The following is a 16,604-nucleotide window of genomic DNA, read 5'->3' on the forward strand; positions in this document are numbered from 1 at the left end:
GGCACTCTATGGGCCAAGGACACATCTAAAGAACGAGTGGTGAATCATACCTAACGGCTACCAGCAGTGAACACAGGAATAAGCCGGGGACCAGGTGACCTGCGATAGCCAAGAAGAGACGAGGAAGGAGGGATAAATAGGCCATGTGGTGGTCTCCATATTGTTCTCAGCACAGCACTTCGTCCCAGAGGTAGCAATGCAGGGATCGAAGAGCTGGAAAGACCTGTGAACCCATCCTGATTCTAGGGTGTGCAACAAGGACTTTTAAACCAGCAGTTGTGACATCTCTGCTAGAGCCTGCATCGAGGACTGGGAGATTCGATGCATGTAATGTACTATTATTTAACAAACTTACTCTCATGCTTTTCTTTATTATAATAATAAACCTTTAGATGTAAGATGCTAAAGGATTGGCCAAGCGTGATTTGTGGATACGGTCCAAAGGGTAAATTGACCAGGGATCTGTGGCTGGTTTCTTGGAACCGGACAGACCTTGTTCGGGGTAGGTGGGATTGGGTGCTAGGACCCCCCACCTGTGTATGAGGCCCAGGGTCATGTGGGACACGGATATTGCTGGGGTGTCGGAGGGGTTTTGCTCGGGAGGTGTAAGGCAGGCAGCTGAAGCGCTCTGTGGGACTGGTTTGTGGCCTGTATGGAGAGGTCACCAGTCTGGGGGCTGTAACGAGCCCGGGATTTGAGCAATTCACCCTGAGCGGACGTCCTCAGCTGTGCCCAGACACGGCCCGGTCCGTCACGGTATGTATCATCTTTGTAGCTCACTTTAGACACAGAGGCATGGGGAGGGTGTTATGTGCCTGGGGGCAAAGGGCATATTTGCACCTCCACCCCGCCGCCTCCATGCGGCGGTGCCCCAAACCTGGTGCACGGCTGAGCCTGACCTTGGGAGGAGGGGGGACTTCTCCTGCCGCCTCCAGTTTGGGGCCAAGCCATATGCATTATGGAAATATGCATCGGAAACATGCACTAACCAACCGGCGGAGATGGAGGGGTGTCGGTGTGACGGACCGGGCCGTGTCTGGGCACAGCTGAGGGCGTCCGCTCAGGGCGAATTGCTCAAATCCGGGGCTCCTTACAGTCCCCCTGACTGGCGACCTCTCCAAACAGGCCACAAACCAGTCCCACAGAGCGCTTCAGCAGCCTGCCTGAAGCCTCCCGAGCAAAACCCCTCCAACACCCCAGCAATATCCGTGCCCCAGATGGTCCCGGGCCTCATACACAGGTGGGGGGGTCCTAGCACCCAATCCCACCTACCCCGAACAAGTTCCGTCCGGTTCCAAGAAACCAGCCACAGATCCCTGGTCAATTTACCCTCTGGACCTTACCCACAAATCACGCTGGGCCAATCCTTTAGCATCTAACATCTAAAGGTTTATTATTACAGGAAAGAAAAGCATGAGAGTAAGGTTATTAAAGTACAGTACGTTACATGCACCGAATCTCCCAGTTCTCGATGCAGGCTCTAGCAGAGATGTTGCAGCTGCTGGTTTAAAAGTTCTTATTGCACATCCTACGATCAGGATGGGTTCACAGGTCTTCCGGGCTCTTCAATCCCTGCAGTGCTGCCTCTGGGATGAAGTGCTGAACTGAGAACAAAATGGCATCGACCGCATGGCCTCTTTATACCTCCTTCCTGGCCTCTTCTTGGTATGCAGCAGGTCACCTGGTCCTCAGCCTCTTCGTGTTCCCTGCTGGCTGCTCTCAGGACAGCCCCCATTCTTTGGGTGTGTCTTTGGCCCATTGAGAACCATTGTTCCACAGATAATTAGCATGTCCACAGGCTCCACAGGCTCGGCCCTGCCCAATGCTTAACCACATGCAGGGAAATCTTCAGTTTCCACACAGATTACAGATCTACACACACAGACATTATATACTCACATAAACAGCGTACACAGGATCAGAAAACAACAAGCTCCCATTCAATACCCCACATGGCTCCCTTTCATACCGATTTCTGGGGCCAACACCCCCACCTAGGGGTGCAGCAGCGATCTGGCTGCTTCCCTCCAATTCGGTAATGTGACAGTCGGGCTGGGCGCGGAGAAGTGCGGAGGAGGATCCAGCCAGCAGTGGTGGGCAGAAGAGGAGCAGGTGAGCTGAGGGGTGACAGGGGGAGTGGAATGGGACTAAATTGGTGCCCCCCTAGCATGGCACCCAGAAGCAACTGCCTTCCCTCGCTATGTTACCGCTTGGGCATGTGGAGTAGACTCCTGTGTTATTAACATTGTGAGAGCCACTAATGGTACTTCAGGCCCCATTAGCAAAGAGACAATGAAGCTTAGCCTGCCTGCGAACACGTGGGTCGGCCCATGAAATATGGAGACGAGGTCTTGCAGAGACATGTGACCGTGTCGCCGGATGCTGGAATCCATCTTCAGCCATGGACCGTTCCATGTGTAGCTAGGTGGGGCGTCAGACTAAAACCAAGGACTTCCGCCTTATGAGTGAGGTAATGTAGGAGATCAGGTCTCCCTGGCTACCCACCCAAGAGGACTGCTGGGAACATTGTAGACTGACCTGGGGGCCTAGACTGAAAAGCCGCCTGTGTCTGAAAGATTGTCAGAACAACTTTGAGGGGGAGATATGACAGGTAAATAGTCTCTTTCGTGGATGAAAAGGTTGTGCATTTGGGTGCTGAGGCAGGTCCCTGTAGCTGAGCCTGCCCAGAGCTGAGTGGATCCCAGTGTCTGTATTTCACTGCAGAGGGCTGTGACCCTATGCCTGTCAGTGCTGGAGGAGGCCTGCTGGCCTGGCTCAGCAGCACAGAGTCGAGGGGAGCCCAGGAGGGTGGGGGAGACGGGCCCAGTGGTAATTCAGCTCAAGGAGGGCTCAGCGACTGAACTCACCAGTCGTCTGCATTTTCCTTGCCCGTCCCCGTCCCCAGCTGCGTGACCTCACATGCACGGTGCACGGGAGATCATGGCGCATGGAGGATGACATTTTGCAGCAGAAGTTACCACCCTGACCCGTGTGGCACCACACGCATGGTGCACGTGAGCTCACCCCGGCGGGGGCGGTGCAACACACGCTGCATTTGGCTTCTCAGCAGAGCTGTCCAAAAAGTCTGGACACAGTTTTGCACCATTTTTAACAATTGAGGGACTTTCTCCCAGGGCTGGCTCCGCTGAGGGGCTGCTTTCGAAGGTCAGACACAGATTTGGACATGATCTTGGGGCAAATTTTTTTCAAATGATGATTTACAAAATTGTCAATGCAGCTGTTGGGAAGATGGATGAGGTTCTTTTGAAAATGTTCTTGTGACATTTTAGCCCACTCGGGGGCTGGTTGCATAATAGCCCGATTTCCTTGTCAACATTTTTACTGGTTTCCAGAATCTGGACTTTTTTTTCAATATTATTTGAAAAATCAAAGACTCGGGACCATTTTGACTTGTTAAGATTTGGCCCCTGGTGAATTTTCAAATGCACCACTGAAGGGTACGCCTACACCGTTAAATGTTTATTTATAAAAGAACAAAATAAAGGTGAGCGCTAGAGTGGGTTAAAACAAGCAAATACATACAATAAACGCAAAATCCTCGGTTCATGCCGGTAAACTTCTGGCTTAAGTGAAGTCTCTGGTTACTTCCAAATGATTGGAAGGGTCCCTTGGTTCGATAGCTCCCATTGGCATAAATCCACAGTCCAGAGGCTTGAGCCGTGGATGAGTGGGAGCAGGAAAGAGGAAAAATGGTGATGACGTCAGGACCTCTTTCATAGCTTCTGCCAATGGAGGGAATCGCGTTGTTCCTGCTGTGGAAAAGTACAGCGACAAGATGGCGTCCAATCACATGACCCATTCTTGGGGCACATCACCTGTCCATGCACGACTCAGTTCTTTGCAGGGCGAAGTCACTGCCCACGTGACAGTCTGAAGCTACCCAGGAAGGCTCATGAGAGGCGGAGGGCATCTCCCAAGGCCCAGTGTCTGCCAAGTGCTGCCTGATGGGCCATTTGGCTTCAATAGTCCCTTCACAGTAGGGCTGGCCAAGCCTCCTGTTGGTGTCTCCCTAAAGCAAACATGAAATACACGCAGAAAGCCAATGCTCGTCACTTCAAACACACCAGTGACACATGCCGGCAAACAGCATAAGCCTAACCAGCGAGCTGTGACCTTTCCATAAATATGGGCTTCTTCCCTGGCCTTCCTCCAATGTATCCTGTCCCTGTTCCACCCCTGCCTGCTGCTGGCTCCTCCCCTCACAGCTCGCCCCTAAGGCAGGAGAAAAGCGGGGGGCACAGCCCCCTGGCCTGCGCTGTTCTGGTGCTCCTGAGTCAGGAAGAGAAGGCAGCTGGGCCTAGCGATTCCTCCCAGTGTAAAGGAGAGGTCGTGGAGCTAAGAGACAGTGCAAGGGTGCAAGGGACTTGGGGTGGGGGTGCCCAGGCTCATCCAGTACCCTGGTCCCCCAGCCCAGGGACCCTCTGGCTGCAGCCTTGTCCTACCCTCCTTCTCTTCCTTAACTGCCCACATTCCCTGGGCTGCTACCCATCCCCCCCTGCACCTTCTCGGCCCTTGTTTCAAGGCCCACAGCCTGGGGCTATCAAGCTGGAGCCTCTCTCTCTCTGCTCCTCTCAGCCTGCCCAGCACTGCTCCAACTAGGGTGTTCCTCCCTGGGAACCTGCCCCTGCTCCCTCCTTGCTCAGGACCCAACTGCCCACAGCTCTGCTGAGCAGCTCCTTATAAACAGGGCTGTCCCAGTAAGCTGCCCTCTGATTGGCTGATAAGTGTCCCTTCCGTTGGAAGGGGTTCTTTCCAGCCTGCTTTTAATTCCTCCCTTACCGGAATGGAGCAGCCGCCACACTGCACTGTGAAATTAGCTGAGGTCCCATGGATCTGACCTCTTTTGTTCCTTTGCCCGTTCCTTTCCCCGTCTTTTCATTTATCCCCTCCTTTCCAGGTACAAAGCACCGTGTCTTCGATTTATGGCACCAGTGAATGGGAATAGCCTCGAGGCTGTAGATGTTGTGACTGGATTCCACACGTGGCCTGGGAACACAAGGCCATTGGTCCAAAGTGGGGGTATCACAAGTCCCTAGGAGAGAGGTATAAGGGCTCCTATTGCTGCTGGCCGGAAGAGGGGTTAGGTAAAAATACAGGAGTGTCCTGCACAGGGTTGTGTCTGTGTCCGGGAATGCATGCAGAGCACTGACGGTACCCACAAAATAACGACTGGGTAAGCAGTGTGTGCTCTTTTGAATGGGTCACAATAAGCTGCAAATACCCTCTTGCCGGGAAGTCTGGGGGGCAAAATTGATGACAAGGCCATTGTTGTGGGAAAAGGATCTTGTGATCAGTTCTCCCTGCCCCCTGGAGCTCCATCCGAAGAGTTCCAAAAATCAGTCTTGTGTTGCACCACCATCCTTGGTCTGTATTGACTTCTATTCTATTCGACACGGGTTCACCACCCTTGAGTGGCTAATGTAGGCATTCGAACGTGCCAATGAAGCCCGGGATTAAAATATCCTGGACTTTATTTGCATGTTCCCGGGCACTGCCATTTTTAAATGCCCGGTAGTTTGAACTACCTGCCCGCGGCTGTTGACAAAGCCTCTGTCGAAAAAGGCATGCCATGTAGATGTAGCCAAAGTGAACTGCAGGGAGTTGTGCCACACCCCCTGGAGAGATAATTTATTCCTTTCTTCAACTACTTTCCAAGCTACGGACATTGGCCTTAATTCTGAACAGCTCCCAACATGCCCTGGGCACAGGGCTGGCCTTACCATGAGGCGTATTGAGGCGGCTGCTTCAGGTGCCAGACTGTAGGGGGGAGCCACTAGGACCCAGAGTGTAGAAAATTGTGTCTGCTGCTGGTGCAGATGTATTCTCCCTGCTCGGAGATGGTGGAGTGCTGTGCTGGAGGAAGGAGAGCAAAAAGAACAGGAAGACGGCAGAATTGAGACCTTTCAAAGTTTTGGCCCAAGCGAGAGGACATGGGGGCGTCATTTGAGCGCCAAAATGTTGTGGGCTGGCCCTGCCCGGGCACAGTGAGGGGACGGGAGCACTTCAAGTTCAAGGCTTGGTCCTTGTTCAATGGACTAGACTCAGCATTTCAGAAAGTCTGGGCTAACGACCATGGCCAATAGCTCAGATGCCAGGCCCCGGGGCAGGCTCAGCATGAAGGGCGAAGAGCGTCAGTGCAGGAGACAGAGCTCACTTGTGGTCTGACCTGAGACTGTGAAACAGACTTCCCAGAGCAAGGAGCCCTCCCAAACCTCTGTGTGCTCCGCTTCACAGGCACAGGGCATGTCTCCCACTGGCCTCCTCTTACACCGCTCTGCCCCACACATTTCCCCCGGAGAGGGCAGGGGAGGCAGCATGTGACAGGCGGTAACGTGAGGTGCTACCGGAAGGAGCTCACACACTGCGGTGAGGCGCGTGGTATGAAGTCCTGAATGGAACAGACTGGAACAGAGCCGTGCAAGGGAGCCAGTGGTATCGCCTCAGACCCATGGCCTGTAAAGGTCGGAGCAGCCTCAGGGCTGCTCTAAACAACACGTGCACGATACATCCCCAAGGCCCAGGACTCCTGCTGGGGATTGTGGGGCCCAGTCACGTTCTGACCCTGCTCCTTTGCTCCTGTCTGGCCCCCAACATAGCCCTGCCAAAGACTGGGTAAGAGGCAAAGAGTAGGACCTGGCCACACCAGCTCACACCTGGGGAATCCAGTCCACTGGCTTTTTGTGTCCTTGGTGCTGCCAGAGCAGCCCTGCTGGAAAGGCCAGCATCACAGGAGAGACTGATGGTGGGGAAGAAAGCTAGTGTGTGTGTGTGTGTGTGTGTGTGTGTGTGTGTGTGTGTGTGTGTGTGTGTGATGGAGCCAGGCCACGGGGGAAGTGGCTTTCTGGCTTAGACAATAGAGCGTTGCCAGGAGATCCAAGGTTGAGGTTCATCTGTGGTTACAGGCAGGGCTTCCTTTCAGAGCCGGCTGCTGGGCAGGGAGCTCCGTCAGGCCCTGCTCTAGGGTGTGGCTCCAACCTGACAGAAATACTTAGACAAGAGGATTTTCCCCTGGGGAAGCTACACAGAAAGAGGGAACCAACCCCACTAGCCCTAATGTGCACAGCTAGGTTGCACGACACCCTCCTGGCTCCATACCCTGGGGCTGGCAAAGCAGAGCAGGCCAGTGAGAAGCAATCTTGGGCCAATCTCCTTGCTCCTTCAGGGCCTTGGACTAGCACAATTAGAGGCCACAGTCCCCAGAGACGGCCCTCTGGTGCACAGCTCCCAAAGGGCTTAGCTGAGATGAATTATAAAGTCCCCGCAATGTTGCCTGGACATTTCGCACTCATACACACACAGACACACACGGGCACAGCAAGACCGTGAGATGAGGAGGGGCAGGCTGGAGACCTACCAGGAGGTAGGTGACCATGTAGGGCTGTTTGAACGCATGGGGTGGCAGCAGGGAAAGAGCTGCTCTTTGGAAAATCCTCGGCATGAGGCTGACTGAAAGGGAGCTAAGTTAAACTGCAACTATGTAGCACTTTAAAGACTAACAAGGTGGTTTATTAGGTGATGAGCTTTCGTGGGTCAGACCCACTTCCTCAGATCAATATGTGGAAGAAAATCGGCACAAGCATATATACCAAAGTGATCCAATCAAAAAAAATGAACACGTGTGAAATTGACAAATCAAATTTTAGAACAGAGTGGGAGTGAGGGGGGAAGTTTGGTGTCTGTGAGGTAATGACATAGGGGTGATAATTGGGGAAGCTATCTTGTAATGGGTGAGAAAATTAGAGTCTTTGTTTAAACCTGTACGTAAAGTGTCAAATTTAAGCATGAATGACAATTCTGAAGCTTCTCGTTGAAGTCTGGAGTTAAAGTCTCTTTAGGCAATGTGCATGTTTTCAGGTCATTGAGGGAACGGTCAGTCTGGCTGAAATGGCAAGCAACAGCTTTCTCCCTGTGAGAGAGTCTTATATCTGTTTTGTGTGCATTGATTCACACATATTGATCTGAGGAAGTGGATCTGGCCCACGAGAGATCATCTCCTAATAAACCGTCTTTAAAGTGCTACATAGTTCTGTCTTTTGTTTCAGCTAGACCAAACTAACACGGCTGCATCTCTATCACTCAGTTAAACTGCAGTGTTTGTCACAGGCTTTGCAGACTGGAGGGGGTTCAGCGTTTGCAGTGCGTGTGATCTCACAATTAGAGCTAGGCAACAAAACAAATAAACAACCTCCCCACAAAACCAATTATTTTTTGCTGGATACTTTTAGTTTGTTTTTTCATTTCCCTCCCCTCACATTTATATTGAAAATGTTTCTCTTGAGTCGATGAAAAATCAACCCCCAAAGCAGGAAATATTCCCCTTTAAAATCTGTTTTCACTTATAATCTTTGTGTTCAGTAAAAATAAATTACAGATAAGAGTCAAAGATTTTTACTCAAAAATATTTTTACAGAAGGTTTTGGGGAGTTTCTGTTTTAGGTGAGAGAGTGGGGGAGGGCAAAGATTTCATCTCCAAACCCGGGAAGTTTAGAGCACAATGAAAATTTTCTGCCAAAATTTCATCTGCCTTGAAAAATGACTTTGCACTGCGGAAAGTATTGGAACCAAAATGTTGATCTGCTCTGCTCCCAGTGCATCGGGAAAGCACATTGTGCACTGGGCAGAATTCCAGAATTTATACGATTTAAAAAAGGTACCCATATAAGATGTGACATCAAGAACGGCAAAGCTTTCACCCTGAAAACTAAAGCATGGATCCCAGTTTTTAAAGTGAAATGGAGCAGGTTAGTAAGGTTAGAAAGCACAATAAAATCCCTGCCTCAGACAGAGCTTCTGAACCCCAGACAGAAGGAAAGAAAGAAAGAAAGAAAGAAAGAAAGAAAGAAAGAAAGAAAGAAAGAAAGAAAGAAAGAAAGAAAGGAAGGAAGGAGAATCAGTGTTTCTAATCCCTTGAAGTTTTGGCTATTAACTATCTAGGTCAGTGTTTCTCAAACTCTTTTTATAAAGTATCCCCCAGTACCTAAAGTTTTCAGACACACAAAATGTTTTCTACTATTGCAACACATTTGTTTAAACAACTTAATCGTAGCAGGGCAGGTGATGAAATTTTTGTGTGTAAAAAGTATAAAAATAATAAAGCACTGTAAAACTTAAAACCAAAATTCATTTTTCTCCAAATTCAGTTGTCTCCCCAGACTTTTCTCGAGTACCCCAAGGGGACTCGTGCCACTGCTTGAGAAACACTGGTCTAGGTGATTTGACCTATGCACATGTTCTGTGATTCCTGGATTAATTACAAAGGGCCGGGCGAGGTGGAGGGATGGAGAAGTTTTTGTTGCTTACACACCAATGTTAGGAGTCTCCATAACTGGCAAAAGACTGGGATTTCTTTTTGATGAGAAGACCTGTGATGTAACTAGTGATAGAGATGCAAACGTGTTAGTCTGGCCTAGCTGAAATAAAAGACAGAACTATGCAGTACTTTAAAGACTAACAAGATGGTTTATTAGGTGATGAGCTTTCGTGGGCCAGACCCACTTCCTCAGATCAATTTTCTTCCACAAATTGATCTGAGGTAGTGGGTCTGGCCCACGAAAACTCGTCACCTAATAAACCATCTTGTTAATCTTTAAAGTGCTACGTAGTCCTGTCTTTTGTGATGTAACTGACATCACTGAAATCTGGTGGGACCGTTTGCATGATAGGTATGTTCAGAAGACTGAACAACCTGTTTGGAAAGTAAAAGAGGTGGGTGGACTACGACGGAAAAGCCCCTACTCCCTGTGTGTGGAGTTGCTAATTACTCAGGACCACAGGGTCAAGTGTCCTTAAGGACAAATGTGCTCCCTAATAAAGTCCAGGAGGGGATACTGGTGTGAATGGCTTCGGGAGACTGACACTGGAACTGAGAATCTTAAAGAGCTCGACTTGGGTATGCCCTGTGTTCTAGAGTAGCGTTTCTCATCCAGTGGTATGTCCCCCCTTGGTGTGCTCGGGAGAAGTCTGGGGGGGTACGTCAACACAACTGAAATATGGAGAAACCTGAATTTGTTTTTTAAATTTTACAGCATTTTTTACACCCCAAATTTTCATCGCCTGCTCGGCTACGATTGTGTTGTTTAAACAAATATTTTGCAACAGTAGAAAAAAATGTTTGTGTGTCTGAAAACTGTAGGTACTGGGGGTACTTATAATTTTTTTTTGGAAAAAGGGGTACTTTATAAAAAAAAGACGAGAAACACTGTTATAGAGGAGATCAATCTGAATCATAGACAGATCTTTCTGGAGATATTGGCTGTAATTTGCAATGCTTAAACAGTTGCAATTCTCTCTGGTTCCTTTTGCTCAGGCTAGAAGTCCCAGAGGGGTTGCTGTTTTAGTCTGTAACTTAAAAATACCTTTAAAAAAATGAGTGGTCCTGTGGCACCTTAGAAACTAACAAAAATATATATACAGTGAAACCTTGGTTACTTGGCACTCTGTTAACCAGAAAACTTTGTTAACCGGCATTGCCCCCAGCCACAATACTGTCACAACTTCAGGCTCACAGGCCTGGCTTGGTTTACCATGATTGGCTTAACAATTTTTTATTTCAGAAGTACTAATCACCTTTAACTCAAAATAGAAATGTGAGACCAACTTCACACTAAAAAACTACCAATATTAGAAACTTGAGTTTTACTGTTATTGTCAATTGGTTTTTCCTAGGTTGATGGGTCCCTCAGATAAGTGGAATTTTTAGATAACCGGAATGCCCTAATCCCCAAGCGTGCAGTATAACACAGGTTTTACTTTATCAGGCTCAGGCAGGTAAGAGAAGAGCTGGTAACCCTACAGGGTGACAGGCTCGGCCCCAGGCGGAGTTGTACGGCAATGCCTGCTGAGCTTGTTCAGATTGTAACTGGGGCCGGTTTGTTTTGATCCGAGTTTGAGGAAAGGAAAGAATGAGAAAGTGTCGAAGGGGCGTCAGATGTGAAATGATTTATCCCAAGAGCATCTTCATCGCGCACCTAGAGAGAGCGATGGAAAAGATCAAGGAATAGGTAGAAGGGATATTGGTGCATGGGATGAAAATTAACAACTTGAGGTTTGTGTGCGATATAGTTATCATCGAGGAAGATGAAGAGAAGCTAGTGGGAACGGTGTAGGTGCTAAATGAGGAAGAGAAGCGGTACAGATTGATTATGAATATCGATAAAATGAAGACAAAGGTATTTGGAGATAAGGAAATAGGAAGGAAGATCAGTGTAGAAGGGCTGGAACTAGAGAATGTAGAGAAGTTCTCGTATTTGGGGAGCAGCATGACATATGATCTAGAATGTAAGAAGGAAATAGTGACTAGAATAGCGAAAGAAAGAGTGAGTTTGAAGGCGATGGATAAGATCTGGAAAAGTAAAGCGATTAGCTTGGGAATGAAGCTGAGTGTCTTGAAAACGTGCATATTTACCAGCATGTTGTACAGATGTGAGACATGAATGCTAACGAAAGATTTGAAGAGAAGGCTATTGGCATTTGAGAGGAGTTGATATAGAAAGATCCTGAACTACGCGTGAAAAGTCAAGACCTTGGTATTTAATATAATGGATGGTCCGAATAGGAGAGGCAGACCCCACAGAGAATGGGGAGATGATGTAGTAGATTGGTGCGGAGCTAGTCTACAGAAACTAAGGCACTCTGCAGTGGACAGGAAAAGATGGAAGGAAATAGCGAAGGAGGCATCGGACATCAGAGGGCGTTGAGCCTATGGTTGTAGTTGATGATGATGATGATGATGATGATGATGATTGATGAACAGCAAAAAAAGCGATAGAAAATCATATAGATTTCTCTACAGTTGTGGGATTCAAGAGTTAGTGAACAAGTAAGAATAGTTTTATACCTAATCAGTGTCCAAAGACAAATCAAGCCTTCCCTGAATTTAACACCTCTTTGTACATCAAAAGCCAAGTATGGGACACTTCCAACATTAGCACCAGTCCTACAGTTGACAAATACCTCCCTCCTCCGCCCTTCTTTTTCTGTTATAAAATTCCAGGCTTCTGTTATTCCTCTCCAGCTCATCTGATGAAGTGGGATTTGCCCACAAGAGCTCATGATTCTATACATTTTGGTTAGTTTCTAAAGTGCCAGAGGACCATTCGTTTTTAAAGGTACAAACAAACATGGCTACATTTTTTGGTCTTTTTGACACAAGATGTGAGAACATATTCACATTAGAGCCGTGTGGGTCTAATATTTATTTTTTTCTTTATGTAGGAATCAGATATTATTATTTGACAGGAGCACCATATCTAATATTGCATGGCAGGGAAAAAACTTCTGCAAATCGACTGACTGGCATATGCCGTAGGTCATGTCATTCTCCAATCAGTCCTGCTCTAACCCCTCTACGTTCCTGCTGACCGGCGTCCCTGGCCTGGAATCTCAGCACATCTGGATCGCCATCCCGCTCTGCATCATGTACATAATTACTCTGCTGGGAAACGGTGCTGTTCTCTTTGTGGTAAAGCAGGATGTGACCCTCCATGAACCCATGTACTATTTCCTCTCCATGCTGGCTGTCATTGATCTGGTCTTCTCTACGGCTGTTGTCCCCAAAATGCTGAGCGTCTTCTGGCTGGATGACAGAGAGATCAGCTACGAGTTCTGCTTCCTCCAGATGTTCTTCATCCTTTTCCTCACCGCCATGGAGTCGGGGGTGCTCCTGGCCATGGCTATAGACCGATACGTGGCTATCTGCAAGCCCCTGAGATATAAGGCCATCTTAACCAACCCAAAGATTGCCTTGATGGGGCTGCTGTCCCTTGCGAGGGGGGTGACGGTCGTGCCACCCTTAACCTGCCTTCTAACCAGTCTTTCCTACTGTAGAACAAATGTCATCCCTCATTCCTATTGTGACCATGTGACCGTGGTGGAGCTGGCCACCACTGACACATCAGTCAGCGACCTGTACAGCATCGTTGTGGCCACGGGCCTGGTGGGGGCAGACGCCATCTGCATCGCTTTCTCTTACGGCATGATCCTCCACTCCCTCTTGCGGCTTCCATCCCACGAGGCGCGTCACAAGGCCTTCAGTACCTGCAGCTCCCACATCGGTGTCATCCTGCTCTTCTATTTGGGAGGGATCATTGGAATGTACGAGCACATGCTTGGCATCAGCATTCCTCGCCACATCTTTGTCTTGTTTGACAACCTGTACTTCGTCCTGACCCCCATGCTAAACCCAGTCATCTACGGCATGAAGACCAAGCAGATCCGGAAACAGATCTTGAAGCTCTTTTGCCCAAGAAAGCTCTTTGCAGAGGTCACTATCTAGGAGGGCCACTGAAGGAGCCCCAGGATACAGGAAAATCCCTGTGTCGGGGCATCCCATATGCATTATGGAAATATGCATCTGAATATGACTGCATCTGTGCTTTATGAGAAATACCTCATGTAAAATATCACTGGAAAAGTTGTAATCTACCATATATGATTTTCCCATTTATACGTATGTATCATCTTTGTAGCACACTTTAGACACAGAGGCATGGTGAGGGTGTTATGCGGCTGGGGGCAAAGGCCAAATTTGCACCTCCCCCCCTCCGCCACCGTGCGGCGGAGCCCCAAACTTGGTGTTTGGCAGAGCTCAACCTTGCGAGGAGAAGGGGGCGGGGGGAGCTTGTACCACGTCTTCTCCTGCCCCCTCCATTTGGGACTAGGCCATATGCATTATGTAAATATGCATCTGAAATATGCACTAACCCACCGGCGGAGATGGAGGAGGGTCGGGCTGGGCGAGGAGAGGGGCGGAGGAGGTTCCAGCCAGCAGCGGTGGGCAGAAGAGGAGCAGGTGAGCTGAGGGGTGACAGGGGGAGTGGAATGGGACTAAATTGGTGCCCCCCTAGCGTGGCGCCCAGAAGCAAATGCCCGCCCTCGCTACGTCCCTGCTTGGGCATGTGGAGTAGACTCCTGTGTTATTAACATTGTGAGAGCCACTAATGGTACTTCAGGCCCCATTAGCAAAGAGACAATGAAGCTTATCCTGCCTGCGGACACGTGGGTCAGCCCACGAAGTATGGAGACGAGCTCTTGCAGAGACATGTGACCATGTCGCCGGATGCTGGAATCTATCTTCAACCATGGACTGTTCCATGTGTAGCTAGGTGGGGTGTCAGACTAAAACCAAGGACTCCCGCCTTATGAGTGAGGTAATGTAGGAGATCAGGTCTCCCTGGCTACCCACCCAAGAGGACTGCTGAGAACATTGTGGACTGACCTGGGGGCCTAGACTGAAAGGCCGCCTGTGTGTGAAAGATTATCAGAACAACTTTGAGAGGGAGCGGGGACAGGTAAATAGTCTCTTTCGTGGATGAAAAGGTTGTGCATTTGGGTGCTGAGGCACATCCCTGTAGCCGAGCCTTCCCAGAGCTGAGTGGATCCCAGTGTCTGTATTTCACTGCAGAGAGCTGTGACCCTATGTCTGTCAGTGCTGGAGGAGGCCTGCAGGCCTGGCACAGCAGGACAGAGTCGAGGGGAGCCCAGGAGGGTGGGGGAGATGGGCCCAGTGGTAATTCAGCCCAAGGAGGGCTCAGCAACTGAACTCACCACAGTCGTCTCCATTTTCCTTGCCTGTCCCCGGCCCCAGCTGCGTGACCTGGCCTGTGCTGTTCTGGTGCTCCTGAGCCAGGGAGAGAAGGCAGCTGGGTCTAGCGAAGCCTCCCAGGGTCGTGGAGCTAACAGATGGCGCAAGGGTGGCTCCTAGTCATGTATTTATACTGTAAAGGCCACACACCAAGGTGCGGTGCAAGGGACTTGGGGTGAGGGTGCCCAGGCTCATCCAGTACCCTGGTCCCCCAGCCCAGGGACCCTCTGGCTGCAGCCTTGTCCTACCCTCCTTCTCTCCCTTAACTGCCCACATTCCCTGGGCTGCTTCCCCGTCACCCCCTGCACCTTCTCGGCCCTTGTTTCAAGGCCCATAGCCTGGGGGCTATCAAGCTGGAGCCTCTCTCTCTCTGCTCCTCTCAGCCTGCCCAGCACTGCTCCAACTAGGGTGTTCCTCCCTGGGAACCTGCCCCTGCTCCCTCCTTGGTCAGGACCCAACTGCCCACAGCTCTGCTGAGCAGCTCCTTATAAACAGGGCTGTCCCAGCAAGCTGCCGTCTGATTGGCTGATAAGTGTCCCTTCCATTGGAAGGGGTTCTTTCCAGCCTGCTTTTAATCCCTCCCTTACCAGAGTGGAGCAGCCGCCCCACTGCACTGTGAAATTAGCTGGGGTCCCATGGATCTGACCTCTTTTGTTCCTTTGCCTGTTCCTTTCCCCTTTTTTTCATTTATCCCCTCCTTTCCAGGTACAAAGCACCGTGTCTTCGATTTACGGTGCCAGTGAATGGGAATAGCCTCGAGGCTGTAGAGGTTGTGACTGGATTCCACACCTGGCCTGGGAACACAGGGCCATTGGTCCAAAGTGGGGGTATCACAAGTCCCTAGGAGAGAGGTATAAGGGCTCCTATTGCTGCTGGCCGGAAGAGGGGTTAGGTAAAAATACAGGAGTGACCTGACTGGCTTGTGTCTGTGTCCGGGAATGCATGCAGAGCACTGACGGCACCCACAAAATAACGACTGGGTAAGCAGTGTGTGCTCTTTTGAATGGGTCACAATAAGCTGCAAATACCCTCTTGCCGGGAAGTCTGGGGCGCAAAATTGATGACAAGGCCATTGTTGTGGGAAAAGGATCTTGTGATCAGTTCTCCCTGCCCCCTGGAGCTCCATCCGAAGAGTTCCAAAAATCAGTCTTGTGTTGCACCACCATCCTTGGTCTGTATTGACTTCTATTCTATTCGACACGGGTTCACCACCCTTGAGTGGCTAATGTAGGCATTCGAACGTGCCAATGAAGCCCGGGATTAAAATATCCTGGACTTTATTTGCATGTTCCCGGGCACTGCCATTTTTAAATGCCCGGTAGTTTGAACTACCTGCCCGCGGCTGTTGACAAAGCCTCTGTCGAAAAAGGCATGCCATGTAGACGTAGCCAAAGTGAACTGCAGGGAGTTGTGCCACACCCCCTGGAGAGATAATTTATTCCTTTCTTCAACTATTTTCCAAGCTACGGACATTGGCCTTAATTCTGAGCAGCTCCCAACATGCCCTGGGCACAGGGCTGGCCTTCCCATGAGGCGTATTGAGGCGGCTGCTTCAGGTGCCAGACTGTAGGGGGGAGCCACTAGGACCCAGAGTGTAGAAAATTGTGTCTGCTGCTGGTGCAGATGTATTCTCCCTGCTTGGAGATGGTGGAGTGCTGTGCTGGAGGAAGGGGAGCAAAAAGAACAGGAAGACGGCAGAATTGAGACCTTTCAAAGTTTTGGCCCAAGCGAGGGGACATGGGGGCGTCATTTGAGCGCCCCGCCTCAGGTGCCAAAATGTTATGGGCCGGGCCCGCCCGGGCACAGTGAGGGGACGGGAGCACTTCAAGTTCAAGGCTTGGTCCCTGTTTAATGGAATAGACTCAGCATTTCAGAAAGTCTGGGCTGATGACCATGGTCAACAGCTTAGATGCCAGGCCCTGGGGCAGGCTCGGCATGAAGGGCGAAGAGCGTCAGTGCAGGAGACAGAGCTCACTTGTGGTCTGACCTGAGACTGTGAAAC

The 16,604-nt window shown here is 49.9% G+C and overlaps 1 protein-coding gene across 1 annotated transcript; it reads left to right on the forward strand.

The window, feature by feature from the left end:
• Positions 1-12,312: 12,312 nt before the first annotated feature.
• On the forward strand, positions 12,313-13,338 carry LOC149526001 (olfactory receptor 52K2-like). The gene has a single exon (XM_089776613.1). The coding sequence runs from the start codon at positions 12,332-12,334 to the stop codon at positions 13,292-13,294; it is 963 nt and encodes a 320-aa protein (XP_089632739.1). The 5' UTR covers positions 12,313-12,331; the 3' UTR covers positions 13,295-13,338.
• The last annotated feature ends 3,266 nt before the right edge of the window (positions 13,339-16,604 follow it).

Source organism: Pelodiscus sinensis, chromosome 1 (genome assembly GCF_052426305.1).
Source record: "Pelodiscus sinensis isolate ZL-2025 chromosome 1, ASM5242630v1, whole genome shotgun sequence".
Lineage (NCBI taxonomy): Eukaryota > Metazoa > Chordata > Testudines > Trionychidae > Pelodiscus > Pelodiscus sinensis.

Coding starts and splice junctions, on each gene's coding strand:
- LOC149526001 (XM_089776613.1), top strand. CDS start 12,332: ATGTCATTCTCCAATCAGTCCTGCTCTAACCCCTCTACGTTCCTGCTG.